The sequence below is a fragment of the Rhinolophus sinicus genome, linkage group LG12, assembly GCF_036562045.2.
Source record: "Rhinolophus sinicus isolate RSC01 linkage group LG12, ASM3656204v1, whole genome shotgun sequence".
In the NCBI taxonomy this organism is placed as follows: domain Eukaryota; kingdom Metazoa; phylum Chordata; class Mammalia; order Chiroptera; family Rhinolophidae; genus Rhinolophus; species Rhinolophus sinicus.
In genome coordinates, this window is record NC_133761.1 from 37,431,394 (window position 1) to 37,442,283 (window position 10,890).

The window sequence follows — 10,890 nt, forward strand, 5'->3', positions numbered from 1 at the left end:
CCCTTTTAACATATCCTGCAATGTTGGCTTGGTGGTAATGAATTCCCTTAGCTTATTCTTTTCTGGGAAGCTCTTTATCTCTCCAATTTTAAATGATAGCCTTGGTGGATAAAGCAATCTGGGTTGTAGGACTTTGTTTTTAATCACTTTGAAAACACTCCTTTATGGCCTGCAAAGTTTCTGTAGAAAAGTCCGCTGATAGTCTAATGGGAGCATCCTTGTAAGGAACTCACTGTCTGTCTCTTGCTGCATTTAGGATTCTCTCCTTGTCTTTAACCTTTGCCATTTTAACTATAATATGTCTTGGTGTGGCCTGTTTGGGTTCATCTTGGTTAGAACTCTCTGCACATCCTGGGCTTGTATGTCGATTTCCTTCACCAGGTTAGGGAAGTTTTTGGTCATTATTACTTCAAATATGTTCTCGATCCCTTGCTCCCTCTCTTTACCTTCTGGTATTCCTATGATGCAAATGTTGTGTTTGATGTTATCCCACAGGTCTCTTAAACTATTTTCATTTTTTAAATTCTTTTTCCTTTTCGTTGTTCTGATTGGGTGATTTCTGCTACCTTGCCTTCTAAATCAGTGATTTGATCCTCTGTTTCATCAAATCTGCTGGCAACTCCTTCGAGTGTGTTCTTTATTTCAGTTATTATATTTTTTAGTTCTCACTGGTTGGGTTTTTTTTTTTATGATTTCTGTATCCTTCTTTATGTTCTCACTAAGTTCCTTAAACATTCTTATAATCAGTATTCTAAACTTTGTCTCTGATAGGTTGGTTACCTCTATTTCATTTAGTTGCAACTCTGGAGGTTTCTTTTGTTCTTTTATTCAAGACATGTTTCTTTATTTCCTCATTCAGGCTGACTGTGTTTGCTTTGATGTATTAGGTAGATCCCCTAGGTCTCTCAGTCTTTCCTGGGTGGACTTATGTAGTATGTGTCCTTTATATTTGAGTTGCACAGTCTCACTATTCTCCCATGCGTGTGTTCCTGAGGTGTCCCTTGTGTTGTGTATATTCTCCTGTTGAAGTTGAGCTTTAATTACTTTTGGCTTGTCAGTAGGTGGGATTGACTCCCAGGCTTACTAGATGTGAGAATTGGCTATGCCCACAGTGTATGAGCTGCTGTATGAGGGTTCACACCTCAGATGAGGCTTGGCCCCTGTGGGCTCTTGCGCCTGTAGAGAAATCCCTTTGGGTGTGTCACTTGTAGGTTAAACCTGGCAATGCTCTGATATGGTCTGGAGTTGGCCTCTGGGCGTGTTGACTCTTATGACTCTTGGGCTGGGCCCTCATGCCTGGCAATTTCAGAACAAAACAAACCAACAAGTGCAACAACGACAACAACAACAATGACAACAAAAAACAAGTATGCTCACATATGAAAACAACCAACAACCAGCACTCAACACACACAAAAATATCAAAAATACAAACACAACAGCAAAAAAAACCCCACATAAAATAGCAACACCAAAAAGAAATAGTCAATGCAGAAAAATGGAAAGAAGGAGGAAAATTACAGCAAGGAAAAGAAAAAAGAAAAGAAGAAAATAAGGGGGGAAAAATATATATGTATATGTATATGTATATGTATATGTATATGTATATGTATATGTATATGTATATGTATATGTATATACATACACATATATATGTATATATATACATATATACACACATATATATTATTGTTTCTTAGATATACATAGACACACACACACGTATATATATATATATATACGATAATAATTAAAAAATAAAAAATCAACAGCGCCAGTCTTGGCTTAAGTCTACCAAGCTATCTCCAGGATATTCTGTGCTGTACAAAAACTCCCCTGTGTTTTATGGAGGCAGAGCTGGCAACCTGGCATCCAGGGTGACACTGGCAATGCAGTTCTTGATGGGTGGGGCTATGGGGTGTGGTTGCAAAGCTTTACAAAGTCAGTGCAGTTTCTGCTCTTGCCTGCACAAATGCACACTGAAAGTACCACAGCCAGCAACCAGGAAGGGTGTTCTTCCCTGTGCGCAGATCTACTGGGTCTTAAGGCACTTTTTCCATCAGGGGGTGTGGAGGGCATGAGATTTCTGAGCTTCTGAAAGCCCAGGGCTGCCTCTGCCACCTGCTGCTGACATCTGTATGTGTCTCCACAGCTCTAGTTGTCCTGCCAGGAGCCATCCAGAAAAGGTGGGGGCTGGGTAGGCAGTCGCCTTTGTCTCCCTGGCTAGCCTACCAGTGTCACACTCATCCCAGCCTCTTCCCTAGGTCACAGCTACAAATGAACTCTTTCCAGTTCTTGAGGGCTGCAACTCCTCTGTAATCTGACACTACTCCTTCTTCCCATTCTGGGACTAGCTTAAATGTCTGGAATGGCGGGGTTAAGGAGAGTTGTGGGAGAATGGGGAGGAGGGGTCTAGGTATGTTGTTTTCTTTGCTTTCTGTCTGACCAAGAGAGCCCAACTGCAGTTCTCAGTTGAGGTCTCTGCCTGGGATGCTGGGCACTGCTGTCCTATATGCTGATCCCTTGGCAGGACAATGGGGTGTAGGGAAAGAGCCCACAGCCTGGCTGCTGCGATCTGTGGTCTGCGTCCTGGGGCCCTGTGTCTCCACAGCTGCAGATGTGGCTCGCATCTCCACATCTCTCCCTCCCCTCTTCCCCCAGTTGCCCTGTTTGCCCACCTTCAAGTAATCCTTGTGCATGTCTTTTAGCTGTTCTGTGTGATGAACAGAGAATCCTTTGATGAGTTATAGATGTTCAATTTGTAGTAACTTCCAGGGGAGAACTCAAGAAGCCCACCTCACTGGCACCATTTCTATGACGTCATCTCCTTTGTTAAAAATTTGCCTAGGTATTTTATTCTTTTTATGCAATTGTAAATTAAGTTGTTTTCTTGATTTCTCTTTCTGATAGTCTGTTATAAGTTCATAGATACACAACTGTTTCTTATATATAAATTTTGTACCCTGCAACTTTACTGAATTCATGTATTAGTTTTAACAGTTTTTGGAGGAGTTTTTCAGAGTTTTCTGTATATAGTATCATGTCTTCTATAAATAGTGAGAGTTTTGCTTCCTCTATCCCAATTTGAATGCCTTTTAGTTGTTTTTCTTGTCTCATTGCTGTGGCTAGAATTTTTTACACTATGTTGAATAAAACTGTTGAGAGTGGGATTCCTTGTCCTGTTCTTGATCTTACAGGAAAAGCTTTAAGCTTTTTACCATTGATTATGATGTTTGTTTTGGATTTGTTATATATGGCCTTTATTCTGTTGAGGTATGTTTCTTCTATACCTACTTTGTTGAGAGTTTTGATCATAAATGAATGTTGAATCTTGTCAAATGTTTTCTCTACATCTATTGAGAGGATCATACAAATTTTATTCTTTGCTTTGTTCTGGTATCACATTATTGATTTGTGGATATTGAACTATCCTTACATTGCTGGGACAAATCCCACTTGATCATGGTGTATGATCCTTTTAATGTATTGTTGAATTCTACTTCCAAATATTCTGTTGAAGATTTTTGTTTATCAGGGATATTGGCCTGTAATTTTCTTTTTCTTTTCTTTTTTTTTCCTTTTGTAGTGTCTTTGTCTGGTTTTAGTATCAGCATAATACTGACCTCATTGAATGAGTTTGGAAGTGTTTCTTCTTCAATTCTTTTGTAATATCTTGAGAAGGATAGATGCTAACTCTTTTTTTTTTTTTTTTTTTTTTTTTGAATGTTTGGTTTAATTCACCTGTGAAGCATTCTGGTTCTGGGCTCTTTTTTTTGGGGGGGAGGAGGTGATTACTGATTCAATTTAATTACTAGTAATATGTTTGTTTAGATTTTATGATTCTTACTGAATCACTCTTGGAAGCGTGTATGTTTCTGGGAAGTTATCTATTTCTTCCAGATTTTCCAATTTGTTGGTGTATAATTATTATCTATAGTATTATTTTATGATCCTTTGTATTTCTGTGGTTTTAGATATAACTTCTCTTTCATTTCTTATTTTATTTATTTGGGCTATCTCTCTGTTTTCCTTGAGTCTGGGTAAAGTTTTATCAGTTTTTTTTCTTTTCAAAGAAGAAGCTCTTAGTCTCATTGATCTTTTCTATTGTTTTTTAAAATTTCTATTTCATTTATTTCTGCTCTGATCTTAATTATTTTCTTTCTTCTGTTTTCATTGGGTTTGTTCTTTTTCTAGTTCCTTTAGGTGTAGAGTTAGTTTATTTACTTGGGATTTTTTCTTGTTTTTTGAGGTAGCCTGTATAGCTATGAACTTCCCTCTTAGAACTGCTTTTCCTGCATCCCATACATTTTGAAAAGTTGTGTTTTAATTTTCATTTGTTTAAAGGTAGTTTCTGATTTTCTCATTCATTGGTAGTTTAGTAGCATGTTGTTTAGTCTCCATGTATTTGTGTTTTGTTTCCAGTTTTCTTCCTATAGTTCATTTCTAATTTCATGTCATTTTGGTCAGAAAAGATGCTTAGTATGATTTCAGTCTTCTTAAATTTATTGAGACTTATTCTGTGACCTAACATGTAATCTGTCCTGGGGAATGTTTCATGTACACTTGAAAAGAATATGTATTCTGCTATCTTTGGATGGAATGTTCTGTATATATCTAATACAGTCATGTGGTTTTATGTTTCATTTAAAGCCAAAGTTTCCGAGTTGATTATCTCTGGATGATCTGGATGAAAGTGGGATGTTAAAGTCCCTACAATTATTGTATTTCTGTCATTCTCTCCATTTATGTCAGTTAGTATTTGTTTACAAATTTAGGTGCTCCTACGTTGGGTGCATAGATGTTTGCAAGTGTTATATCCTCTTGTTGGAGTGATTCTTTTATCATTATGTAATGCCATTGCTTGTCTCTGTTTAAAGTCTTTGTTTCAAGTCTATTTTGTCTAGGTATTGCTATCCCAGCTTTCTTTTCATTTTCATTTGCATGATATGTGTTTTTCCATCCCTTCACTTTCAATCAGTGTTTGTGTTTAGGTTGAAGTGAGTCTCTTTTAGGCATCATATGTATAGGTCTTGTTTTCTTCAATACCTTTAGCCACTCTAAGTTTTTTGATTGGAGTAATTATTGATAGGTATATGTTTATTTCCATTTTGTTAATTGTTTCCTGGTTGTATTTGTAACTCTTCTCCATTCCTTTCTTCTTCTCTTTCTCTCTTGTGATTTGATGAGTTTCTTTAGTATTTAGATTCCTTTCTCTTTATTTTTTGTGTATCTATTATAAGTTTTTGGTTTGTGATTACCATCATATATATATATATATATATATATATATATATATATATGTATGTATAACAACCTTTGTATATAACAGTCTATTTTAAATTGATGGCTGATTAAGTTCAAATGCATTCTTAAAGCACTACATTTCTACACCCCATGTTCTATGTTTTTGACATCATCTTTTACGTGTGTTTGTGTATCTCCCTTAACTAATTATTGTTAATATAAATTATTTTACTACTTTTGTCTTTTACCTCCATGTTAGCTTTATAAATGGTTGATCCACTACCTTTGCTACATTTTTGCCTTTGCCAGTGATTTTTTCCTTTCATATATTTTCTTACATATAATTTTGCCTTTTGCTTTACTGTTCAAAAAAGCTCCTTTAATATTTCTTGCAATGCCCATTTAGTGGTGATGTACTCTTTTAGCTTGCTTGTCTGAGAAACTCATTCTCTGTTCTTCAATTCTGAATGAAACCTTGCCTGGTAGAGTATTCTTGGTTATAGGTTTTTTTCCTTTTATCACTTTGTATATATCTTGCCTTCTGGCCTGCAAAGATTCTGCTGAAATATCAGCTGGTTATCATATGAGGGTTACCTTGTATGTAACTTTGTTTTTCTCTTTCTGCTTTTAAGATTTTTCTCTTTGTCTTTAAGTTTTGACATTTTAATTATGATGTGTCTTGGTGTGGATTTCTTTGGGTTCATAATGTTTGGGACTCTCTGTGCTTCCTGAACTTAGATATTTGTTTCCATCTCCAGGTCAGGGAAATCATTTCTTCACATAGGTTTTTCTGTCCTTTCTCTCTTTCTTCTCCTTCTGGGACCCCTATAATGCAAATATTAGTAAACTTGATGCTGTCCCAAATGTCTCTTATACCCTCCACATTTTTCTGATTTCCTTTTCTTTTTTGATTGGGTAATTTTCACTGCTTTGTCTTCCAAATCACTTATCTGTTCTTTTGCATTAGCTAATCTGCTGTTGATTCCCTCTAATGTATTTTTCATTGCAGTTGTTGTAGTCTTCAGTTCTGGTTGGTTCTGTTTAATATTTTTTATGTTTTTGTTGAAATTCTCTCTGCGTTCATCCATACTTCTCTCTTTTTTTCTTAAAAAAGGTCAAGTACTCTTTATTTTATTTATTTATTTATTTATTTATTTATTTATTTATTTATTTATTTATATTGAAGGCTATTGGGAACAGTGTTTTTCCAGAGCCCATCAATTCCAAGTTGTTGTCCTTCAGTCTAGTTGTGGAGGGCTCAGCTCAGCTCCAGGTCCAGTCACTGTTTTTTCAGTCTTAGTTGAAGGGGGTGCAGCCCACCATCCCATGCAGGAATTGAACCGGCAACCATGTTGTTCAGAGGTCACGCTCTAACAAACTGAGCCATCTGCCACCCCAACCCATACTTCTCTTGAGTTCAGTGAGCATCCTTATAATCATTACTTTGAACTTTTTGTCTGGTAGAGTACTTATCTCTATTTTATTTTAGTTTTATTTTTTTCTGGAATTTGTTTTGTACTTTCATTTGAAATATATTACTCTGTCTCCTCATTTTGCCTAAGTCTCTATGTATCTTTATGTATTAGGTAGATCAGCTATGTCTTGCAGTTTTGAGAGTGCCCTTATGTAGAAGCTATCCTATGGGGCCCAGTGGCAAAATCACTGGTGGTAACCAGAGCCAGGTGCTCCAGGGGTGTCCCATGTAGGCTGCATGCACCCTCTATTGTGGTTGTGCCACAACTGTTCTGGGCATGCTGTTGTCCAGGGCTGCTCACTGGCCTTTCTGGCTACAAGGCCTGTCCACAGCTGTTGTGGGTGCATTGGTATGTGGGGCAGACCCCTGCCTCAGCTGGCTGCTGTGTTCAGCCATGACTGCTGCTGATGTGCTGGTGTGCCATGAAGTGCTCTGGTGTGGGTGGCTGCGAGACCCAGTCTCTACTGTTCTGAGTGCATTAGTATATGGGGGCTGGCCCCCCAGATTGGGGCACTGCTTTGGAGGGGATCTGGGTCCTCCAGGAACCAGCTTCCAGGTGCTTGAGGGTGGTCTGCTGCCTTCAAGGGGCTCTGAAGCCACCAGGGTCTACCTGCTGGGTACTGGAGACAGGGTTGCTCCCTTGGATGGGGCTCCAGAAGAGCATACTGGGTGCTGGGGGTGGGGTGTCACCTTCGAGGGGCTTACGGGTTGTTCTGAGACTTCTATTGTATTGGAGTGTAGGGCACCACTTGGAGTGGCTTTGGTGTGTTCTGGGTGGGACATGAGGGTTGGGCTGAGTGGGTTGTCAGGGGAACTCTGGGGCATGGTGAACCATTAACAGGTTAACGAAGTGTCAGAAATGATGCCCACCAGTGGTGGAGACAAGCTAGATGTAAGTATAGTAAAACAAAACCAATCAAGAAAAAAATGGCTCCTGTCAATGCCTCCATCCCCAGAGAAAGTTCCAACAGATTCCTACTTCTCTGGCAAATGTCTCAAAATTAGTTGGTGTATGTGTTTCACGTATGACCCAGGCACTTTTGAAACTGTTACCTCTGTTCTGGGACTTGGAGTGATTAAGTTTGTGGGCAGGCGAGGCCGTTTAAAAGCAAAGTCTTGGTTTCCCACAGCCTCTTAGATCTCCCAGACATAAGTTTCACTGGTCCTCAAAATTAGATGTTATGGGGACTCATTTTACTATTGCATGCCACCTAGGTTGGGGAGCCCAACATGGGTCTTGGACCCATTGCTCTGCAGGGGGACCTCTGTGTCCATGATATCCATCCTGCTTGTAGGACATCACTCCAAGGGTGTGAGTCCTAACTAGACTGCATCTTTGCCCCTGCTAATCATCTCAACATGTTTTTTTCTTTACATTCTCAGTTGTAGGTAATCTGTTCTACTAGTTCTCAGGTATAGTTCACACTATTATTTGTATGTCCATGGGAGGAGGTGAACCCAGGATCTCCCCACTCTACCATCTTGACCAGGATCCTTGCCATGATTCCTCCTGTGAACTTACTGCCAGGTTAATTTCCTTAAAACGACTCCCTTTTCCATATTGGTCTCTGGTTTATAATGCACATTTAGTGCTAAAATGACTAATGTAATTTTGTAAGAGTTCAGAGATGGGAGAAATCTAAAGGTTAGGGAGGTCTACTCAAACTGGAACCAGGAGGAAGGTGCCAAGAAAATGTGATATTTGGTGTAGAGACAATGAAAGTAGGCTTTAGGTAGGTGAACAAGTCTGGGAACAGCTTTCTTGTTGTCCTGATTGGACTATTTATTCTAGGGAAGGGAAAAGACTGGAATCAACATTTAGTGAGTATGTACAAAGTTCAGGAACTCTGTCAGATGCTTAGGTTCTGTATTCCTTTATAGACCCAGCAATAGCCACCAGCTTAGATATGATTTGGAACTTGGTGTATATTTATTGACAATGAGATAAGTGATGTTTTCTTATCCAAGAATCCCTTCTTCACCAGGACAATGAAACTTTGTTGAACCACAAACAAAAATGAAGTTGTATGAGTCATTTTTTCCTACCAGAGTACAAAAGTTTATAAATGAATGTAATAGTATGTTTTAAGATTCTAGCTATTTGACCCTGAGTTTTCTCTTTCAGGTATTATTTTAGCAGTTGTGTTTATTCAAATGAAGAATAAAGGCAGAGATAATGTCGAAAATGCTCAGGCGTCTGAAGTCAAACCTCTGAGAAACTGAATTTGAAAAGGAATGTCTCCTTTGGTATTTCATTACTTTAAAGACATTTTGGAGAAAAGAACAAAGAGAAGTTTCATTAAAAGTTAAAAGATTAGGCTTGTCCCTTATTTTGAACAGAAACTCTTTGGTGTTATTAGCCTTCTTTAACTCAGTGTGGCTTATGTTGCTTTTCATTTGAGATTTTTCCACTTGGAAATGGCACAAACCCCCCACAGGCCACAAATAGGCCTGCTGCAGAAACCAACCACTGACAAAATTTACTCACTACCCACCATGCTTACATGCTGCACATGTTTTCTTTATGTGTATATTAATAAAATTTTGGTTATTGTATATTTAATATGAGGAAGAAAATAAGGAAGTATGAAAGAAGTGGTGACAAAAATCAAGAATAAAAATGTTGGCTGTAGTTATTTTTGTTTCCCAAATTTCTTTGGCTCTGCTTCCTGATTCTTCGCACTTGTTGAGAAAAGGGCTGGGTAACAGCGGTTAACTATTGTTTATCAAAATTGCCTTCCATGCAGTAAGTACAAGCAGAGGGTCTACAATGAAATGAAAGTTCACCACTCATACCATGGATTGAGGGGTTCAAGGCAGATATGCTAGGAATTTTTAAATTTTAAATAAGAGGACTTTAGAGATGTGGAAGCATTTCTAGGCTCAGAGCTATTGTACAACTCCTGGTTTAAGCTTTGAAAGCACTCAACATTACACAACCTCTCAAAATTTTCTAGAATATTCTGGAAAATAACTCATATCTGAAAAGGTGCTCTTACAATTATGGCTGAAGCAGGCCACAGAATTCTATTTCTCATAAATAATCTCTTTGTGAGCTTCTATTATATTTTAAGTCAAAAACAGAAAACAAAAGAAAATATTCAACTCTGTTTCTAAGACTTCAGTATTATTGCTTTCTTTTATATGATCCTGTGCTTCAAACTCTTTTACCTATTTTTGTTTGTTTGTTTGTTTGTTTTTTTACACAAGGCCATTGGAAGTCTCAGACTGGGTAAGGTTCTTTCTTGTATTACCACACATTAAAAGATAAAACAAAAGAAAACAAAATCCAAGAGCACCAAAAGCAAATTTACTTCACAAATTATACCCTAACCTAAGGAATAGTCTAACTTTATTAGCAGCTTCTATAGGTATTTTACTGTGACTTGACATTTAGTTCGCTTATAATTGCATTATTGCTTGCCCTGCTTATTTTCAAGAATCATATTATCATTACTGAAAGACCAAGAGAGTCTGAAAGCAGGTTTGCTGAGGTAGGCTCGGGAGATCTCTCTTAATTTAACGTTGTCCTCTCCGGACCAATTTATATCACCTAATAATAGGCTGAACACATAGAACCTTCTCATCTAAAATCAGTGATTAATATTCATACTTCTTGTGCTGGTTCTTCTCAAACTTTTTGTCCTTCCATGACCAGATCCTACCCTTTCTTAAGGCCATAAAGACCAGTTTAAATACTGGTCCCTCTGGGATGCCTTCTCAGATTTCCTGCAGGAGACCAGACCCATGCCCCACCTAAACTTCCACATTGTGGTTATAATTCAACTTAAAAATATCATTTAAACTATTTTTAAGTGTGCAGTTCAGTGGCAGTAAGTAGATTCACACTGTTCTGCAACCATCACTGCCATCCATATCCAGAACTTTTTCACCTTCCCAAATGAAACTCTACCTATTAACTCCCCATTCCCTTCTTCCTCCCCAGCCCCTGGTAAGCACTATTCTAATGTACTGTGTCTATGAATTTGACTATTCTAAGCACCTCATATAAATGGAATCATACAATTTTTGTCCAAAAAGTACACTTTAAAATAGTAGCTGAGAGAGAAAAAAGAGAAAGTAGGATTCAAATTTAGAAGTTACCTCAAGAGAAAACTATTGCAAGGCTAATGCTATTTTTTATTTTTCGTGCGTTCATGTATCATACACAT

General features: G+C 37.9%; 1 protein-coding gene across 3 annotated transcripts in view; it reads left to right on the forward strand.

Moving 5' to 3' along the window:
• Nucleotides 1–9,369, forward strand: part of CDH17 (cadherin 17) — a 124,380-nt gene extending 115,011 nt beyond the window's left edge. For 2 of the 3 annotated variants that reach the window (XM_019719225.2, XM_074316430.1), the window contains one exon: nucleotides 8,844–9,090. In XM_019719225.2, coding sequence (XP_019574784.2) covers nucleotides 8,844–8,941 — 98 coding nt within the window. In that variant the 3' untranslated portion in view covers nucleotides 8,942–9,090. Of the gene's footprint in view, nucleotides 1–8,843 lie in introns of all 3 variants that reach the window. The other variant, XM_074316429.1, reaches the window with a different exon arrangement.
• The last annotated feature ends 1,521 nt before the right edge of the window (nucleotides 9,370–10,890 follow it).